General features: G+C 38.1%; 1 protein-coding gene across 1 annotated transcript in view; it reads left to right on the top strand.

Annotated features, from left to right (window-relative positions):
* Positions 1-21,762, top strand: part of LOC135466352 (ecdysone-induced protein 78C-like) — a 43,567-nt gene extending 21,805 nt beyond the window's left edge. Inside the window, exons 3-9 of the mRNA XM_064743788.1 lie at positions 10,112-10,233; positions 10,471-10,612; positions 12,135-12,343; positions 13,997-14,138; positions 14,440-14,603; positions 16,958-17,063; positions 17,672-21,762. Coding sequence (XP_064599858.1) covers positions 10,112-10,233; positions 10,471-10,612; positions 12,135-12,343; positions 13,997-14,138; positions 14,440-14,603; positions 16,958-17,063; positions 17,672-17,943 — 1,157 coding nt within the window. The 3' untranslated portion in view covers positions 17,944-21,762. The remainder of the gene's footprint in view (positions 1-10,111; positions 10,234-10,470; positions 10,613-12,134; positions 12,344-13,996; positions 14,139-14,439; positions 14,604-16,957; positions 17,064-17,671) is intronic.
* The last annotated feature ends 999 nt before the right edge of the window (positions 21,763-22,761 follow it).

Below are 22,761 nucleotides of genomic sequence, written 5' to 3'. Positions count from 1 at the left end.
TTTGAAGTGGATTTAACAGCCAATTTCATTCCACAATGTGCATACATTCCGAATTGATTATCAGACATTGTTGAAAACAGACTTCAACGTTCAATTTAACTGAACTATTGTCATACAACCTATTGTGATCAGATGATAGAGAACCGGTAGCTTTACCTTTGTTTGGATTTTTCGGAGCAATGTGCGTTAAAAAACGCCACAATATTGCAGCTTCTCGCTAGCAACGGATTAGATGTTAAAAATACAAACTCTCCTGTTCTGGCTTCTCGTTCTGGATGTATGCATCATAGTTACGATAAGGACAAGGAACCGAGTCACGGAGAACACAAAAGACTTACCCACCCTGTGGCGGAACTCTTTTGTGGCAAAGGCACGTTTGTCGAGTTAACAACAACAACAGAAGAGTGAAAGGGTAACACGTGACATCCATTTTTTGTTGAATTTATTTGTAAAGGAGAAAATGGGTATCGAGGAATAGTGGCTGCCCGAACGGGTGGCTACGCAAGCCTATAACATGGCCGGAGCGATTTTTGCCTGCATCCGGTAGTGTGTAGTATTTTAATGTGATCCAAAAGAACTTGCACGTAGAAAGCATGATCTAACTAACATTGTCAGGATCTGTAGCTTACTTGTTGTTGAAGTTTGGTCCGGATAAGTTGGCCAAATGCAGCTGGATAATTTACATATTCAGATTTGGAAGATATTTCTAAGTTAAGAGAAACGGACCTAAATACCCCAGTGATTTATTTCTAAGGTGTTTTGAAACTGTTATTTTATAGTCTGCAGTCTTACAAGCCATGTTGCAGCAACCGGAAACGCAGTGTAGCTAAGAGGAGGAACATAGTTCATGTAATATCTGTATAAACACCTGCGATTTAGGGTTGTAGAAACAAATTTTTCCCGGATTGGTTAAATTGATGATATCGTGACAATTTTGTTTTTCTCAGTGTGCAAAATCATGAAAACTTCGCACGTGAGTTACTGTAGTTTGCCTTCGCACAATCTGAGTTGGCGGCTAGATGACATTTAGAGTTGTTATCACATTAGGAGTTCGCACAACACCGCCACTGGCTTTATAAAAAAAAATGTTTTATGATTTCCTGTACACACTTTTGCCCAGACCTGATTCTCGTGTTGCCAGTGACAGATCAGATTTGTGATAAGATAAGATACGTGATTTTAAGGTAGAGATGTGGAAATTTTGAGTTCTGTGGTTGAAGTCCTGTGCAGCGGTGCAAACACACATGTGTAAGTGTCACTTTGATCGCAATTTGACATCATCTCGTCTCCCGTTTGGCCTCATTTGCAAGTATTGATTTGCGCTATGTTAAATTTTGCAACAGCTTTGTATACGGAGAGCCCTGCAATTTAAAAACTGATATTTGACATGACTCTCCACATGGGTAAAGGTACTGGGTTGTCACGCTTAATATCCACAGAGTTTTCTCCCAAATTCCCATATATCACAAAATAACGATAATAAAACAATCAACCTGTTGCGAAGTGCTTGTACTAAAATCATTGTGATTAAAACTGAGAAAAACAGGAACTGTTGGTGGTAGGAGCAGAGACTAACTACTCAGTGAAGCGTGAGCTTGTTTATTTCGTTCTTGAACTGTCCTTAAAATCCCCTGACCACCCCTGATGCTCTCCTGCAGCACCCAGTCAGTAACAACCACAATCACCGCAGTGAATCCTGGGATACATTTTCCAAGTCCCAGGGCGAAACTTTAGGTCATTTACAATAGACATGCTTTATAACCTTCTTTGGAATCCTTATTGTTGCATATATACATTTGGCCTGGTGTTGTCTTTTCCTTTAAGTATGTTTTTATGGAATGCTTAATACAATCTACCGGTGGATAATACACCTTAAAAGTGAAAGTAAAAGTCATTGTCAAGCTGAACATACCTGTATATGGATTTGTTGTTATTGTTTGAAGTAGAAATGCTGTGTGAACTTTCGTACACTTCAGCTGCATGGGTTTGTAAGCATGGATGAATGGCATGCATATTATGCATGTCAAGAATCTAACACAATAAAGCTAAAACTTTTTTCAGGACAGCATAAAGTACATTGTTATTTTTCACAAGGCAGTATTGTTTTAATTTAGTGACATGTAAATTGGTTGACTTATTTCTAACATGATATAAACATGTACACCTTGTAAATGTGAAAAGAAAGGTAAAATGATAAAAATGGTAAACTGAAAGACTACTGAAAACCATGGTATAGAGGTCAAAGTTTATCCAGATTATCCTGTGACTTCTATTGACATTATAAAGGTGTTTGAGGTTAGATTGGAAGGTAGGAGGAAAAAGCAATTTTCAGCACCAGAGTTAGTATTGTATGACATTAATTGAGCTTTAAGAAAGCATTTTTTATTTTTGAAATTATTTACCATATATACATGTATTTGAAAATTATAACTGAATTAATTTTTATAAATGAATTAATTGCAATCAGTTGTTTTTGCCACCTGAAACCCACACTAATTTTATGTCTATGTTTGACTTTCGTTTTAAACAAATAATACCGCTATGCATTTTTTCGCTTGTTAGTTAGTTATACAATGCCAGTCACTGGTATTTGTGGAGGAAACCCAAGTGCCTGGGATAAGTTACTGACAAACTTGCCCAGATTTAACCTATAGACATACAAATATACATACCATATTAGTCAAGGATAAGTTTTCTTCAGTGAAAGTTAGGCTGCACAAATGGCAATATCATAGTCATGAAGCAGTTGTTGTTATCAAAGCCTCTCAGACTCTGAGAGCTGGGGAATCTACAAATCTTCTGTCTAAGGCTGGGTTTGAACCTGCACCTCTGATGTCCTAGCAATTCAGGTGTAGAGTACCTCTCTAAAGGTTGAGTTAGATGTGTTTTGTGTTCATCAGCTTGTATGTGTTGGCCATGGTGGTGTTGTGGTCACTAGAGCAGGGTATTAATTTATGTTTTTTATTACCAGATCTGAATTGAGTACACATTAATTAATGAGTTTTGAATGAATGCTAAAGGGAAAGTGCTTTGGAGGCCTGTGTTTCTTTATAACTGCAAGATATTGACAGCAGGTTGCTGTTAGTGGCCTGTGAAGTGGAAAAACTGGTCAGATATATTCACAGCCAAGGTATCTAGGCTTTGATGTTTATCAGTGGTCAGAAGTAGGCCTGGTTAAGGGAGGTCATTCTAAGGCCAGTCTATCTTTGTCATCATCAAGCCTGCTGTCCAAGTTCACAGTCATATCTGAATTCATTACTGTCAGTTGCACTGACAAAAGGCTTGGTTCTTCTCCAGTGGATTAGGCTATTCAGTGCCAGATCTATCCTTCTCGCTGTTGCACACACTACTGCCCAGTTAATATACTGTAACATTTAATAGATACAAACGATATTTGTATGACTAAATTATATCAACATGTGCATTTATTATACATGAAATTTATTTTCCCATGAGCTGCCTTTTCTTTCTGTTTTTGTCCTTCTTGGATCATTTGTTTTCTTTTGAAAGTAACATTGTTTAGACTGCTGTGCTGATGTTTGTTATGTAGAATATGTTATGTGTCTGTATTATTTCCCAGCATTAGTACATCATGCATTGTTTCACGTCAGGCCTTCTGGCTACATTTACTAATACTGATACTTGACATGCAATTTGTCATTATTGATTTTTCACATGTGCCAGACTGATGTTGTGAAGGGATTGTAAGAAGATCTTATTGTAGGCTGTGTTTTTTTTGTTTTGGTTTTTTTAATGTTGTATTCATTCAACTGTAAACATGGTAAATTGGTTATTAATGAATTGAGTGTAACATTAATTGCCCAGTGGAAGAATTATTGTCAGAGTTTTCCCAGGCTGATGGTGTTGGTGTAGTAAAGGGGATGAGTGGTGTATTACAATGCTAGTTTTGCTGTGGTGTGACATGTTTTGGATGATGGAGGGGTGTGGCTGCTGCCTGGGTGAAGGAGCTCATTGTTACCTCCTCTGTCAGGGTGTAGGTGACTGTTACAACATCTTAGCCTGCATTACTGTCTTTGTTTACATTACAGTTACTGCTGTAGTGGCTGACCTGTATATGACCCTCCCTCATCTATTTATAGCACCCCCATTTGCAGGCTGCTCCAGTTGTGATATACACTGAGTAAGCTCATGGCAGGCACATGATCTTATAGCTTATGGCCCTCAATTGACAAGGGCTTCTCTCTAGAGAAGAAAATTACAGCCACTTGATGGACTGACCATGGCCTGTTCAGCCTGTTCATGCCCCATGTATGTGATCTAGATGAGAATAGAGATGACAGCTGCACGTTAAACTCTATATTCTCAGATATGGTTGTGTTACTGTACACAATACATTATACTTATCTCATGTTTTAACATATACATGAAATCATGACATGTCAATCCTTTGTTTCATTTTGTTGAAACACATACAGTGTACAAACATCAAAAAATTCACCTGACACTTCAGTTTAATGGTTGTATTATATTTTTTGAGAAAGGTCTTGTTTGCTTTTCTTTTTGGATGTGAATTACGTGGATCTAAATTGTATACTTCACCTAGTAACATTTGTATTCCCAGGCGTATATGTCATTTGTTTGTTCCAACCTCATCATTGTCAAAAAAAAAACACAATAATAAAAGAAGTAAAATGAGTAAAAAATTTTACTTTTATTTTATTTCCAGTTTTTTCTTATGTAAAAATGCACTTTGAGAGGTACACAAAAGCCTTAAACTGATACTTTCGATGTTATAGGTAAAGTTTTTCTTATAAGCAACTAAGCAAACTTCAGAAGTAACAAGTAGAATTTGCAAAATATGTCACTTGAAAAATGTTGATCTTTAGGTGAAATAAGTACATGTATGAGTAAGTAAGTCAGCCAGTCAAACTTTGTATTTACATGATTGACAGGTAAATGCAGCTCTGTTAGATACAGGGTTAAAGGAAATCCCTAGATATCTGAATGATTTTGAAAAGAGGTTTTCATCCACCCTTGTCCTAAAATATGTTTGTGTAAATGTATAGTTTTTGAGGTATTAACCTTATTACATGATACATAGTTTCCATGTCCCCTATTAGCTTATGTAACAAAAAAATCCTGTTATGTAATGTCCAGTTACACACGTAGAGAGCCAATTGCAAAGTCTCATATGTCTCATAACAAAACAATTGAGTCATACTGGATAGGCTTATTACAGAAGTGTACATGTTAATATTGCCTTATTAAATAGTTTCCCTGTCCCATTACATAACAAACTGAAAGAATGCTATCATGTAATATCCATTATGTACCAAGAGAGCCAATTACGTAGTCTTTGTCTCGTGGCGCAACAAGGGAGTGGTAATATATAGCTGCTTTTTCTCATTACAGAACAAAGGCGTTCTACCCCATAGTACACAGTAAATATGTAAATTTCCTCACAGACATATTGGTCAAGTTGGCCTAGGTGTGTTGTCATTCTGTCCAGCTAAACATTGCCTCATATCTTTGTAAATGCGACATTTCATTGCTTTTAGCCAGACTTACCAAACTTCTACCTCATGTCCATTTTTGTATTTGAAAGAACCCTGCTTAATTTTGGTGACCTTGGCCAATTGTTTTCAAGGTTATTGGGATCAGTAAAGTTAAATTTTGTGACAAATTTCTCAATATCACAATATCTCTTGAAGTCTTTAAGAAATATTCGTCAAACTGTAATATACCACACTTGCACAGTAATGTTGAAAAAGTTGAACCTTATTGTTATTTCATTGACCTTGACTGAAACCTACATGTAATTTTCCAGCTCTGTTGGGCCTGTGCATGAAATACATTATAAGCACACTATCTCTTTCTCTACTGTCCTTATGTCTAAGGGTCAGGTGAAATTTAGTGCATTGTCTGTTATTTTGTTTGTTTATTTTTTTTTCTTTTTATTCGTAAGGGTTTTATGCCATAGTCTTCAGATTTCACAGAATTTCTCACCCAAAGCTTATGCATGTTGGCTCAGTTTTGCTATGTAGAGGCATGTCCCATGTTTTACCATTTTTTTACTGGCCATAGCCGTCTGCTTTATACTGTCTTAATGGTCGAAACTTTCTCTCATATTTTTTGTTGTGGTCAATAATTGAATATTTGTCAGGACATTTATGTGTTTTTCTTCCTCGCAAATTTACCGGCCCTGCTAGCACAGTTGGTAGAGCGTCCACTTCGGGAGCGGTAGATCCAGGGTCAAGACCTGAAAAGAGGAAGTTGCAGCTTCCTTGTTTGGTGTTCAGCATGAAGGGGATAGTGCAACTACTGGTTGACCCCTATCAGTATAATGGCTCAGGCAGGACGGCTTACTTGCCTTTAATAAGGTGAAGCAGCACTAGATAAAAGAGCGGTGGAAATCCGTACTGCAACAAGGAGGCACGTTACATGCATTCTGAGGATTCCTTCGTCGCCATATGACTGAAAAATTGTTACGTACGACGTTAAACCCCAAGCACTCAGTCACTCCTGGCAAATTTTGCAGAAAATTTTCCGTCCAGGTGGTTTTCCATTTTTTTCAGAATGGTTCCTCTCTTTCACACATGGCCAGCGAAACATAAGTCACAAACTTTAATTGAAGTCAACTTGAACATTGTTTTGTGGGGGAAATAGTGATCTCTCCAGGGGCTGCCATGTCATCTAAGTTTTTGCTTGCAAGTGTCCCTCTGGTAAGGTTATCTGAGTGGTAGACTTCGCTAGACAAAATTTCATGTGCACAGTGAGCATAGAGAACATATCTGGCTTTTGCCCTTGTTACATCATATTTGAGGAGTAAATTTCGCCTATACAACACTTATCTGGAGCGCTGCAATTTTAGCTTGTTTAACTGATAAAGTGAAGTAGTTGTGCTTTACATAATGTTTTGCTGACAGACATACACAACATGTAAGACAGAGGAGGCCTGGTGTACCAGAATATAAAGTTATTTATCATGTATGTGTATGTATTACTGTTGAAAAGGTCAAGGATGAGTGTATTATGTAAATTATTTACACCTGACAGGATGTTTTGCTATCATTGTCTGAAAAACTGAGGGTTGCTGTCACAAATAGCCTTGAAGCTGTTTTAGAAAGTGAAAGAAATGAATATCTGAGTGTGTCCCTGGAGAATAATGCAAGACAGGAGAAAGAATTACCATGTGGGTCTGTTCCATGGCAGGGAGCACATGTACAGACAATTACCTGTGGATTTTGTAAGTGACATGTGTGAGTGGACAGTGAGTGAGTGACAACCCAGCACAGCTCTCAATTTCCCCCACCTCCCCATGGCATGTGCTGCTAACAAATTAACTATAGAGGATATTTACACATGTGCTTTTTCCTCTGGGTCACACTGACCCAGCTGAAAGGGATCGATCGCTGACAGCTCTGCCTGGTTGTCCTCTAAAAACAAGCCGCTAATCTGTTGTGTGCAGGATAGGCCTGCAATGACATTATTCATGCAGCTCTACACATATGTATTATGTTATGTCCTTGTCCAGTGTTGTCGTTATGGTGAGCGTGCTTGCATGAAGCACAGGTAGAGAATTACACAGTGCTGAATGCCACACCTTCAGTCAGCTGCACAGGCTTCAGTTGTAAACATCCGTCTGTAATCATAACCGGCCAGTGTGTCAAGCTTTCATCGCCAATGCACGCTTTTTGTTCATTTTACATGATTGCAGCTCAAGCATGAAAATGTCAGGGCTCTGCTTATATTAATCACTTACAGTACAAGTTTTTGACGCTTTCTGGATATTTGGCTGAAATTTGATACCAGATCAAATACAGAATTATGGGTCCTCATCAAAATTAAACTTAATACTGCCGTGAAGTAAAGCATCGTAATACATGTATGTGGGTATTGTTTGTGGCCTGCATAAGCGTTAAGTCATATATACTTTTACATGCACACTGTACATGACAACTGGTATGGACTACTTTTATACCCATTAAGCCTCATTTTAAACATATTCATGTGACAGCTTCAGTTTTTTGGACATATCAAGTGCTGGTAAACTAAGTTCAATTGTAAAAAGTAGATTGCAGTGGATGTTTACAGAAGAATTGGTTCGCAGAGGTTTAGGTTTTTTCCACATACATGTACTTCAGAGAATTGATTTTAAAGGGAGTAGCCAGACTATGACAGCTTCATCCTCAAGTGCTGTGTGTCATCAACAACCCCAATATTTTCTGACAGAGGAAAGACCCGCTAGCAATCCCAGCTGTCAATTAAAGAAGTGAGGGAAATTGATTTATCAGTGTTGTGGCATATGCATTGCTAGAGAACGCCTTAAAATACTGCCATTTGCTGGCCTCTTGTACAAGAGAAAACATCTGTATTATCACCAATTATTATGCACAGATCTGGCATACAGCCTGGGGGGATATAAAATATCATTTGATACAGAAACACTGGGGAACTCAAACCCCAAAATACCCTTGTATATTGCTGGATTTTTTTCATGATAAGGTATATTTTTTTCCCTTAAAATGACAAATTGATCTCTGTGAGCAGCGAGTGTTTGACTAGTGATGGTAGTTACTGGGCTTACATTTTTTTGTGTTGCATTCTGTTTTTGTCAGCGTATAAATTTCACTATTGTGAATTGGTTTTAAGTGTTAGTTACTTTTTGTAATATACACATTGATATTATTAGCAGGATTGTAACATGACATTGATGTGTATCGTATTGATTTATTGATTTTGACAGAAGAAGAAGAAGAGGTACAGAAGAACTATGAAAGCAGAAAGTTGCACATCCTTAGGACAAACTATCTTATTGTTGTATTCTTCAGTCAGTTTCTACCTCAAGTTTTTGTTAGTAATTGTTACTGTATTGTTTCCCCTTTATCTTTTACTTTATATTGGATCAGATATTGTTACAATTCAGCAACTAATAAGATTCCCTAAGGGAAAGTCATCTGTATGCTGGAGAACATTTTTTTTCTAACTGCTCTCACAAGATAAGACCAGAAATAGCTTACAAAAAAAGGCAGATATATTTTCATGAATGCCTAATCCAATATCATTCAAATGGAAGAGAATTTAGTGAGCTTTTTGCTCTGTCTGTTATATTCAACGCTATGATTCTTCTTCAATTATTCAAAGAATTGTGTGGTTGCCATGGTGACCTGAGTTCCCTAACAGCCAGCATGTATCTAGCAGGGTTGGCTTGCATTAAGCAATCATTTCTGAGATGCAAACATAGTCACTCAGGTTATTCAAACCAGCCACAGATAGCATCAGCTTTCTGTGGATCTTCAAAGTCTTTAAATGGTAGTCTACTTTTTCTACAATATTAAATTTTGTCTTTGCTACATAAATCTGCACATTTTGCCCGCTAGGTTTTCATGACATAATTATGTTGGATTTTAGGAAAATTGCTTTAGAGTGTTTCGTTTCTAACACTTGAAAGGAGTAATTATGCAATGGCTCACATATCGGAATACTAGCATTTTGTAACTCATCTTATTCTTGAACTAAAACTTGATTGTGAATCTTTCTGGCGTAGTCCTTGCTTGCTTCAGATGACATGGCCTTGTTTAAGCCGTACTCAAGAATATTTCACTTATACGACGGCGACCAGCATTATGGTGGGAGGAAACCTGGCAGAGCCCAGGGGAAACCCATGACCATCCATAGGCTGCTGACAGACCCTCCCACTTAAGGACGGAGAGGAAGCCAGCATGAGCTGGATTTGAACTCACAGCGACTGCGTTGGTGAGAGGCTTTTGGGTCATTGCGCTGAGCTAGAGCACCAACCAACTGAGCCACGGAGGCAGCTATGTCCAGTTTGAGCTGTGTACAATTCCCTTTCCTTCTGCAGCAGTTCTCTAGGACAGTTATTTCACTGCATTCATTTCGCCCACTCTGCTACACTTAAGCTTACATGTACATGTAATCTAGTTACCTGAGCAGCTGCTGGTATTATGCTGATCAGAGTTTCCTCCCTTAATACATGTATGAGGGGTGTGCTGTTAAGCTGATATCTGCAATACACACAGTACCCCATCAAACATACTTGTTGTTCATTATTGCCCATGGTCTGAGTGATTTTTTTTTTTTTTTTTTGCTGAATGGTAATTACTTATTTGTTCTCAATTGTATATTTCAGAAGATAATAATATCCAGGCAGCAGATTCTAACAGTCCTAAGCAGACATTTGTGCCATGTAAAGTTTGTGGTGACAGAGCCTCGGGGTATCACTATGGTGTCACTTCCTGTGAGGGTTGTAAGGTAAGATTACCTGCCTAGTTTACCCCATTGTGTGGACAAATATCATCTATTAAATATATTGGAATAATGTTAATTCTGTACTTGTAGTCAGATCATGAATCTTTTGATTAATACTAATTCTTACCTAACGTTGATGTTGAAACGTGTAAAATATTACAGAAATTTTTGAATGAAGCATTACTAAGAGTTTTCATGAATGATAACGTTTTATGGATGTATTTATGATTTATTTTACAGGGGTTTTTTCGGAGAAGTATACAGAAGCAGATAGAGTATCGTTGTTTACGTGATGGGAAGTGCTTAGTCATACGTCTCAACAGAAACAGATGTCAGTACTGTCGCTTTAAAAAATGTTTGGCCGTGGGGATGTCCAGAGACTGTGAGTAACATTGCTGCTTACTTGTAAACTGTCAACACTGATACATACATCTATACATGGGTTACACCCATCTATGTAATAAGCTTTAAGGGTGACAGAATCTACGGCTGTGAATGTTGTATCATTGCTCTTAAGAAACACTCTGAAAAAAATCTGTATAGGACTGTTTACAATACCTTTTTTGATGTAAATGTAGTATCACAAACCATTGGTTGACAGACTGTCTTGAATGTCACATGAAGGTCATGCACTATTTGCATGTGTAAGTGTAGGTTGTTTAGGAGAAGTCCTTAAATTACCTGCAAGTGTGATGGGTTGAGTGATAATGAAATGTCACAGTAAGGAAAGTGAATATCAGGTGTAATATCAGGTGTACACTTGGTAAAACACAAGTGGTAAAATTTGGTCACATTTTCAAGATTTAGATGACAGTATGGCATACAAATTAGCACACAGGCTATAAACAGCATACCAGTATACATTGTACATGGCATTTTTATTATATGAGATTTTATATTGTGTTTTATGGTTGAACTAACGCTAAAAAATCCAGAAATGTAATGAAATGAAAACTGAAAATCCACCTTTTTATTTTGTCATATCTTTACTCTTCCATTTTTCAAGACTTTCCGATTATAATAATGGTACTGTGTATTCAACAGGAACAATTGTTTTGATAGTTCATATTTTCCACAAATGAAGTGATTGTAAAGTTTGATTTTTTGTACTTTCTGATGACAAAGGAAAAAAGATTTATTCTGCCCATTGAACAACAATTTCATTTGGTGTGTCCAAAAAAAACCAGATTAAAAAAGAAAAATATAGCACTCATTGTACAAAAACCACAGGGGATAGGATTTTACCATCTGGTTTATTTTATATAGGTTCACATTTTATGACAACTATTTACTTTCCCAATTTAGTCAAGGTTGTCACCAGCTGCATGAATTGTGAGATGAGAAGAGGCAGTGTTCTTGTTGGTTTTCAAATCAGGTGTATTTGACATACAGAGTACAGTAATAAATGTTTTACAAATATACTTGTGCAGATATATATACTCAGTTGTGAAAACAGGTTTATGTCAGAAGGATTTAAACTGGCTTTGGTATCACATCAGATGTATTTATGAATTATTGTTTGTAAAATATCAGCTATAGGATTAAGTCTTAGTAATATGGTCTAGTACATTTAGTCCAAAAAGTTTACATGTATCAGAAATACTGGTATAAAACAGTGCTATATGTATAAGTTCAGACTTAGCACAGGGTTCATTGCAGTTGTCCAAAGTCCAAGTATATCAGCAGCAAATTGAGTTTGTATTTTGTGTGCTGCGTTAAATGTGCATTGAATGAAAGGAGGAAGTCAAAAACTTTGTCATAGTAAAGGGAGATAACTCTCTGCTTCTATTGTCTCCCTTAATTCAGCTCGCAACAGAAATCTTCTTTGTACACGTAAACCTGCATCATCATAAAGTAAACTACCGTACTTGTCTCATTTCATTAATTTGTGTTGTGTTTTTCAGCGGTGCGGTATGGCAGGGTTCCCAAACGCTCAAAAAGCCAAGACGATAAGCGGGTAGGTTCAGCAGACTCCAGTATGGATCAGACTGCAATAGAGAACAAACAGTTAGCCATTTACGACGTCATCCTCAACATATCACAGGCTCACCATGCTAACTGTGCTTTGACTGAAGATAAAATTAAAGCCCTAAAGAGGACGCAGGTCACATTGGTGAGTCATATTCTTATGTACAAATACGTTAGTATTATTGGGGCCTCCGTGGCCACCGTGGTTAGCATGCCAGCAAGGAGCCTCTCACCTGTGTGGTTGCTGTGAGTTCAAGACCAGCTCATGCCGGCTTCCATATCCGGCCGTACGTGAGAAGGTCTTCCAGCAATCTTCGGATGGTCGTGGGTTTAGAGTCTTGTTACCTCACACCATAATGATGGACGCTGTGGAATAAGTGAAATATTCTAGAGTCTTCAGTGTTAGAAACCTGTTTTTGTTATGTATGTTCAGATTTATTGCTAGAGACTGTAAGATGCTGTGTATTGTTTTTTTCATTATGGCATTATAACTAAGTAGATGTAGATGCCCATTCAACTGAGTGCTGGTACATGATTCTTGGGGGGCCCCGTGACTGAGGTGGTTGCTGTGCCAGCGCGGCACAGTGACCCAGGAGCCTCTCACTTACGCAGTCACTGTTCGTCACCAGCTCATGTTTGCGTCCTCTCTGATTGCACATAGGAAGGTCTGGTATCAACCTGTGGATGGTCTTAGGATTCCCCCAGATTCAGCCTGGGTTCCTCCCACCATAATGGTGGCCACCGTGGTATAAGTGAAATATTCTTGAGTACAATGTAAAACACCAGTCAGACAAATCAATCAATCAATCAATAAATAAATGTATGATTCTTGCATTAAAATATCACAGATCCCTGGGTTATGAGATGTCAGTTCATTAGCTGTTAACTCATTCACTCCCGGGAGCGGCTTAAGCTGTAGTCTACCCATACCCCTTGGTCCTCGCGAGCGGCTCAAGCCGCACATTTGACAGCACCTCATTTCACTGTCTCTGACTGGTCTATTTTTGCACGGAAATAGGGATTTTTAGGGAGCTGAACCAATCAAATACTGCCTTATTAGACCCTATGGAAGTCACCCGATTTTCATTGGTTGCAAGCGATAAAAAGGCATGAAAAAATGTGGAAAAGATTTTCTTTGAGGCATTTGCGGAAATGGCGGACTCAAGTACAGACAATGATTTTGAAGGCTTTATGAATGATGACATTTAAGAGGATTTCGATTCGGATATTTCGGTTTCAGATGTTAGCAGTGACATAGAAGAGTCTTCCGACAAAGAGGAATTAACTTTAGGTCAGCTACGCTCCAGAATTAACGAGAGACGCAAACCTGAACTATTGCAAAATGTACCCTTAACAACAACAACGAACGCGAACTATGGAAACGCAATTTTACTCAAATCGAGAGAAACATTGTTCTAATAAAGTGATTAATTTTATGTTTACCCACTTCACAGAACAAAAATACCAATTGCCACCGAAACTCAGAATTTAGCTTGGTAGAAGGTAGAAGGTAGCTTGGCCAGCTCATGCTGGCTTCCCTATCTTGCGGATGTTAGCGGGCTTCCCCTGGGTTCTGCCTGGTTTCCTCCCACCATAATGCTGGCTGCCGTTGTATAAGTGAAATATTCTTGGGTACAACATAAAACACCAATCAATCAATCAATAAATAAATGCATTATTCTTGCAATCAACAAAAAAAAATTAATCAAAACTTTGCAATATGAAAGGGAAACTGAATTTGTAATTTCATTGATATGTTACTTGTAGTAGCTCGGCTGATTGATTGGTTCTATTTCAGCTTCAGGTCTCTGACACCTCGTTCTCAGAAACCCTGACCCCAGAGGCTCTGGACACTCAGCGACTGCTAATGTGGCAAAACCTTTCCACACTCATCACACCCACAATACAGACTGTGGTTGAGTTTGCCAAAAGAGTGCCAGGTAAGTGTGACAGAAGTATGGACATCTACCTGGCTTATAACACCTACAATACAGGTTGTCAAGCTTCCAGATAAGTGTAGCAGAACAAAGAATTCTTCCCGGACGGAACTGTCTTCTTGTAGCTTAATTTGACGTGTTTAATTAAATGGCAAGAGATTTATTATCAGGCAAAGGTATTGAATCTGTCAGGAATTTGAAGCTGGGAAATGATTGATTTGTAACTGTTTGCACTGTAATCATGCATGAAGATGTGGATTGTTCAAATGTCTATCAGAGTTTATTGTTCATGTTTGTTTGGCAGGTTTCCCCGACTTATCTCAGGATGATCAGCTCATACTGATCAAAGCAGGCTTCTTTGAGGTCTGGCTCACTCGAATGTCCCGTATGTTTAGCAAAGAAGACAGTATGGTGACGTTTGAAAATGGCAATATGATCCACAAGGACGAATTATCAATAGTCTACTCAGTAAGTCTCTCCAGATAGTGAATTTTCTGTTAAAGCAATACAATAAAGAATGTATAGGTCTACAGGAATGGCATTATCATCCACGAGGATGAGATATCAGTAATCTGCTCAGTTTTAAAAGTCTCCAAACATTGAGTTCTCTGTTAAAGCCCAAACAGTAAAGATCATGTAGGTCTACAGGAATGGCATTATCATCCACAAGGATGAGATATCAGTAATCTGCTCAGTTTTAAAAGTCTCCAAACATTGAGTTCTCTGTTAAAGCCCAAACAGTGAAGATCGTGTACGTCTACAGGAATGGCATTATCATCCACGAGGATGAGATATCAGTAATCTGCTCAGTTTTAAAAGTCTCGCGAGTAAAGTTGATGCTTGTATGATAGAGAATTATGTGTAGGTAATTTTTCAAGACTGGCAACTTCCTGGAGGTCAGTTAATCATTATCATAGGTGTGTTTATAAGTTTATGGGATTTTTGTCAGTTGGTGAGTTGTCTTATGGGTTGTCTTGTAAGACAGCTTCATTACAGACCATAGAATGTGAGTGTTTAGCTCTGCTCCAGACAAAAGTGTCAGTGTATCTGTCCAGATGGAAAGATTATCAGCATATGAGGAAGTATATTTTGTTGGAACAAGGAGAAAAAGTTGGAGAATGCAGCTTTAAGAAGACTATGCAAGAATGTCTGTGTGTTCTCTCAGTGCCAACGTAATGGTGAACTTATTCCTCTTTACCGCTTCAGTGAGCTAATTCTGCATATGTGTGTGTAGCAAAAAGTCTGATTTACAGAAAAGGTTAGAGTTATAAAATTAAGTGTAAACGGGGATAAATCTGCATAGATACTAGGGTGGTCAGGGGGTAAATCTAGTTATATATAGGTGCAACAGATGATATATCTCCATAGGTGCAAAGGATGGTATGAATTGTATCCGGATAGATGATAAGGGGGGTAATTTACCAGGGTTAATGCATCTGCATAGGTGCAATGGGGATGTATCTGCCAAAAAACATTAAAGTGGTAGGTGATCTTAGGTGCAAGGGATGATATACATTGTATCTGCATAGGCACTAGGGGGATATTTGATTAAGTTAAAGTGGTGATATATTTACCTGGGTGCACATGGGGATATATCTGCATATAGACACCCAGTCAGGCTATAGGAGGGCAGGAAGGGAAGAATGTCCCAGCCAAAAGAACTGGGAAACCAGGATGGGAGCTAGCTTCAACACATTTTGAAAGTACATACAAACATATGTACTTGTAAATATAATAAAATTTACACATGTAGTCCGTGCACACTTACTTTAACTGATGCCAAAAATTTTTGAAATCACATGTATATTGTCAAATTCCCCAAATCCCAGATCACAACTTTGTATGGCAGTTAATAGGGCTGGAGGCTGTCATAAAATGTACTGAAGACCAGTAGTCATCTGATTGATTTCCTTCTCACTTTATGGTTGTTTTGACAGATGAATTCTATGAAGTCTTTGTCAGTGCTGTTGTTGTATCACTTTAAGTTGAACCAGGGTTGTGCTCCAGTGGCTTTGCAACCAAAAAGAATTGGACACATTTCATTATTTTTGTACCTGTTCATATTTTTGTTGTCACTTTCTAGTTTGGCATTTGTGGCTTGGCATAGCGGCTATAGTTAGTTTAAATCTGATGGCAGTGTGACAGATGGAAGTAGACTTACATGTAGGCCTTGTCCAGCAAATTTAATCAAGTTTATGGGCCGAACGCCGGTGACAAAAACCAGTGAGTTTGTATGCTTTACTGTACTAAAAAAGGTTTCCTATAACGTGTCGGCACGTATCACCACAGTTTATTTTCTTACATGTGGTGATCAAATTATGGTTTTAAACACAACATGATGGAATTTAGAGCGGGGTGCGCAGGAAATTGATTTGAATTGGGATTGGCTTTTATCGTGCATAGATGTATTGAGGGTACATGTGACTGGTGCAATGGGAGATGTTCATGTATCTGCCTACGTGCAAGTGATATATCGGCATGGGTGCAAGGAGGAGTTAATGTGGTGAGGTGCAAGTGATAATATACATGTATCTGCCTGGGTGCAAGGAGGAGTTAATGTGGTGAAGTGCAAGTGATGATATATCTGCCTAAGTGCAAGTGATGATAAATCTGCCTGGGTGCAAGGAGGAGTTAATTTGGTGAGATGTAAGGGATGATATATCTGGATCTAGTTGCAAGGGTAGTACATACAAGGGATGATATCTGCATCTAGTTGCAAGGGGATATATCTGCATGGGAGCTAAGATAGAATTGTTGATATATCTGGGGAAATTTAGCTGAGGTAGTATCCTTTTTCTGACCTGTAGTTTTGTATGTTTCAGCCGGATTTTGTTGCCAGCATGTTTGATGTAGCCACAAGTTTTAATTTGCTCAACCTTAACGACACAGAAATTGGCTTATTCACAGGTGTCGTGTTAGCTACGGCAGGTAAGTACAGATATTAATTTAGCAGTGCATGAATAGTACGCAAATGAGAGCATGCAGTGGTCCATTGATTGATTTTGTTGGCTCAAGGGTATTCTTTGGATGCTGTCATGCACATTATTAACTACAATATTTTACATGTTTTCAATGTGCCCGGTTTCCTCCCACCATAATGCTGGCCACCGTCGTACAAGTGAAATATTCTTGAGTACGGCGTAAAAATAAATAAATCAAATCAAATAAATAAATAACATGTTTTCAAATATAAGGAATAGCTATATTTGAGAAGGGTTTTTCTATTTGCAAGTTACCTTTTTTCCAGATGAACATGGAATAAGATTGTTTCAGTTTGTACCAGTCACCAGTTTCTCAAAGTGGGCATCTATTTGAGGAAGAGAAGAAAACAGAGTTTCTTCCAAATATGAATGAATGAAAGGATGATTGACATCATATTGGCAGTAATTATATCATGGCAACTTCCAAATATGGTCAAACAAATCAGTTCTGACAATGTCATTTTATAGTATAAAGATGAAAAGTTTTAAGACAGATTGAAACTTGACATGGTTTTATAGATCTTCTAATGTTTATGGTGGTGTTTTTTTCTCTAGATCGTCAGGGTTTGTGCGATACCAAAGCTGTGGAGAAGATTCAGGATAAGTTGATAGAGGCCCTAAAATTGCAGGTGAGCAGGAACCACTCCACAGAGGAGCACCTGTTTGCCACAACCCTCATGAAACTGCCAGAGCTACGCACATTAGGCACCCAGCACAGTGAACTGCTATACTGGTACAAATCCCAGTGGCATCGAACAAAACTTCAACCTCTGTTCGCTGAAATTTATGACATACCAAAAATAGAAGAGGAAGCACAGGAACAGTGATGCATGCTCTGAAGCTGTGAACTGTGTCGTTCCTGGCAGCGATCAAGGTGATCAGGGGAGAGAACTCAGGTGAAGCCCTCGTCTGACAGGTGGTTGATAGCCATACCCTCCAGAATCCATGTTACCTGCAATAAACCCCATCCAAGACTTCATCTTAGGACTACAGTCAGGATTTCACCTCCAAACCTGCTCAGGGCAAGACTCTACTATTTTAGTATACAGGCTTTTGTCTAGCTCTGTGTTCAGTGACTGTGCTACACCTCATCCCCAGGCCATATGATTCTACCTCAAGACCTGTCAGAGTTTGCTCCCCTTGACTCATACTCCATGCTTCTCTCAACACTATGACAAGACAGACCAAGGCAATTTCTGGCTTCTCAGTTGGAATGTTAGATGTGAATGTAGCAGAACTTGGCTGGTGGAGGTTGCATGACAGCAAAGACCAGGGTTCTGACTGTGTCATCAGCTGTACGTGAATGATGTCCGTGACCTTGCCACAGTGTTAATACAAGTACTGAATGATGTGAGGACTTTGTGTTAACATATATCCCTCTCTTAAGGTTATGGGGTGCTATTGGGGGCCATGCTATCTTAAAGTGCTTTTTGTTGTTCACATACAAAGTGAATGGATTCTTTGGAAATTCATTGCTGTTTAGAGTCTTTTCTTTGTTGTATTTCAATGTATTGACTTTTGTATGAAGTTTTAAGATTTGACCTCTTCAGTGTTTTAGCTGGAAACTTGGTAATACTATAGTCCATTAAGTATGACATCACACTTAATGGTTTTGAAATTGAGTGGATTGAGCAGCAATGCAGGAATTATTAGCTAACCCCAATATTGTATACAATATTATGTATTTGGGGTATCTTTTTTTGTACTTTATGAAATTTTTAAGTCGGAAAACATATAATTTTGTTTTTCGTTTTAACCTTTTGAAAACTTGTGTAAATCCCATTTACAGTTTTGTGACATTTTGATCTACCTCTTAAATCATAAAGTAAGTCATATTTGAGATACAGGGGAAATGCTGTCCATGAGAAACATTGAAAGCTATCACCTCATCTTTTCCTCTAGTGAATCTATTTTCTCATCTTGTTTTCATCATCAAAACAAGTATTATTAGAGAAAGTTCCATCAAGATCTTAATGCTAGTCTTCAAAATATTTTGGTGGTTTTGTTAGTTTTGTGGTAGGAGTGCTGTATAATCATCAAAAGACCAATGTGAAATTTTTGCAGCATCAAAATTTTCTGGAGTCTGTTTAAGAACTATGCAAGATGCCAGGTGTTATAAGGTATGGATGAGTTTCAGGTATTCTATCAAGAGTAGCTTCGGTCTCATGTACATGTACATGTATGAAGGTAGGCAGTCACCATTCATTAGAAGATAGCACTTTTCTTTAGTTCAGTTTGGCCTCATTCTCCTGGCTGTATGTAGTGGCATGTACTGGGAAGATTTGGTGAAGAAGTCCTTGTATGTATCAGTGAGACTTACACAAGATGATCAGCATAGCTATTGCAGGAGACACCCCTGTTATTGTCAGAGTGCCTCAGGCATGTCACCGTTGTGTTATTTAACACATGTTACCACGGAATAATGTCCAATCTTTCCAGTATGTTTCGTTTTTCATCAGCAAAGATCTCTGTTACAAATACCTCAGACTCTTTTAGTTTCATCCATTTATCAATATTTCTTACACTTACGACCACAGTGAATGTGCAAACCCTTGTGCCTGTTGCTTATACATCAGTTACATTTTGTTGAGTGTAGCTTATACATGAGCTACATTGTGTTGAGTGTGGCTTATGAGTCAGTTACATTTTGTTGAGTATAGCTTATACATCAGTTACATTTTCTTGAGTGTAGCTTGTACATCAGTTACATTTTCTTGAGTGTGGCTTGTACATCAGTTACATTTTGGTGAATGTAGCAAATGCATCAGTTACATTTCGTTGAGTGTGGCTTATACATCAGTGACATTTTGGTGAATGTAAGTTGTACATCAGTTACATTTTGGTGAATGTAGCATATGTATCACATACATTTATTGAAAGTAGCTTACACACTAGATACATGTTATTGAATGTAGTGTACAAAGTAGTTACAATTTGTTCAACGTAGCTTAAACGTGGGTTACATTTTGTTAAGTGTGGCTTACATTTTGTTGAATTGGCTAGCACATATTTCCTTGTTGTATACAATCGGTATGATTTTTTTTTATGCTCTTTTCAATGATTTAAACACACTGAGCATATAGTCATCCTACATGTAGATGGGACTTGTAATATACAGAAATAAAGCACAGTATTAACTTTTCTTTGGCCCAGAAGGTGCTGGGCTCTGGGAGATGGCCTTTTAGCTGAAAGATTCTACATCTTTAACTTTTTGTCTGATTTGTGATGCCACCTAAAGATATGCACCTATTATGTTCACATTTCACACAAGTTTGTTGACAAGAACATGGACAAGGTTTTCTTTAAAGAACAGTACCAATCTGCTGTATTAAACTATTAAGTATGAATTGCTAGGCATTCTGTATGTTTGCTGTGTCTTTTTCCCTATAACATGTGCAATGAAATAAATTTTAAGATTATTTTACTGGTATAAGGGGAATAAATGAGATATCTCTTATTTGTGTAAAAACAATTTTAAATTATGAAAATGAATGTATTTTCACCAGAAAATGAGGAGATATTTTTTTCAGGTTTCATTAGTGTTATTAAAGTACGAATTTCTTTTCCATAAACATAGAAGAACTGTCCTATTTCAAAGTTCATCTGGCAATATTAATATCTCACCGCTGTATTACGGTAAGCCTTCTAGATTTACACCATTCCACAGATAATAAGTGACACTTGTCTTTTTTTTTGGTCATTTAGTTTCAATTTCAGTTTTAGTCTATCTTCTTTCCAGTTGGTCTTGTATGAGTGCTATTTTTGATCTATCCTGTGAACACAAGTGTTTAAATGCATATGTATATATGGTTGAAGTAGTGCTGTAGTGTTTGTGTCTCTTTTCGTGAAATCAGGGCACGTAGTTAGCGAAGGCAGATTGTATGTGTATATATTCATGGAAAGAATTGTGTATATATATCTGGTAGCAGTTTTGGCCCCTGATAATATTGTTATAACAGACATACTGACCCACAGGTGATTCTCTGTTAACAGGGAAAGTCTGCTGCAGGTAGCTCCTCCCAGACTGTATCAGTACATCCCAACAGAGTGTTGTGGACCCATGGTGAATGGGCCAGATTAGCAGGCTTACCCTCCCAGACAACTTGCTTCAGCGAAATTCTTACTTTTCATGAACACAAAGTCCCTGTTTGCACAAAACACCAAATCTATATTTTGTTAATACCAGTATTTTTCTCAGCCCTGCCAGACTCAGCATTTGGTGATGTAAGCATCTGTATGTTAAAAAAGCCAGTACTTATGTCACTCATATGGAATCAAAATTGAGAAAGTTTTTTTCCTATAAATGTGCGTAGTTTAAGTCATCAATGGTGCAAGCTGAGCAGCTCAGGCAAGATGATGCCTGACGATTTCTGATTAGCATTTGTCATTTGTGTTTGTCAGAGTGGTATTTTGAAAGGCGGGTATATTGTTTTGTCATTGCTGATCTATGTGGTGTTATATTTGGGTAAATGTGGCGTGTTAATGACAGTGTGTTGTACAAAGAAGCATGGCCAGTGTTACTTCTTCATGCCAGGCTGCATAGTTTGTTATTGTATGATGTTTAGCTGTTAGTATGTAGAGTCTCTGTATTCCACAGGTTTGTTGTCCATCTTGTAGGGTTTAACCCCTGGGTACATATACAATTATTCACGTATACATAAATGAATATATATATACATATATATATTTTATCACTTTTTGTGAACCATTTTAGTGACAAAATAACAACATACTATTTTATAGAATCGTCGTAAAGTCAATTTAGTCAATCTTATGAAATAAAACATTTCTGTGAATCTATGTTTCCACCAGAGCTTGGTTCTTTTTCATGAAGTAGGTAGAAGGAACTTGTATTGCAGGAGCTGATGTTATGAAAAAGAAGCTACATTTATCCTGCTTGTGGATAATTTTATATTATATTTTAAAAGTAGCGGGCACAACGTATATCAACTTTTATTAGGAGCGAGACGTGGGTAGGTGCATGGTAGGGCTCGTGACGCCAATCACAATGAACATGAAGTTTCGGGTTCAATCCCCAGTCATGGAATTGTAATTTATAGATTGTCCGCTCACACAATTCGTGGGGTGTTGGAGATAAATAAGCAGTGGCCGTTTTGCAGAGCGTAACAATCTCCCTAAAGCTTCATTCACACCGGATCGTATGATTTCTGGGTTGTAGGATTGGTGACCATTTGGCACAAGTATGACCAACCAGAAAAGCGTATAAATATCACGCAAATGGTCGCTGTTGTCCTGGGTGATCATAAGACCAAAATCTGTCGCTGCAAAATTAATGGTCATCTTCAAAACATGTTATTCCAAATCGTAAGAGGTCGCAGACAGGGCTTACATTATCGTACCATCAGTCCCGCGTGATCGCAGCACCAGTCGCGCATGATCGTGCCACCAATCGCGCATGATCGTGCCACCAGTCGCGCATGATCGTGCGCAAGATCGTGCCACCAGCGGGTCAGGTAGTCCCAAGGTTGATTGGTGGTGCCACCTCTTGATCTATCATGTGAGTGATCGTCGTTCGTCAAGATTGATCGTACATTATAGGCGCACAATTACCTGCGATTGTTTTTCCCATCGATCTTTTCCAGTCTTTAGTGATCACTTGGTAAAGTGTACATACACCATCAATT

The sequence above is a fragment of the Liolophura sinensis genome, chromosome 6, assembly GCF_032854445.1.
Source record: "Liolophura sinensis isolate JHLJ2023 chromosome 6, CUHK_Ljap_v2, whole genome shotgun sequence".
NCBI lineage: Eukaryota > Metazoa > Mollusca > Polyplacophora > Chitonida > Chitonidae > Liolophura > Liolophura sinensis.
The sequence above is the reverse complement of the archived record's forward strand: the minus strand, read 5'-3'. Positions and strand labels throughout refer to the sequence as shown.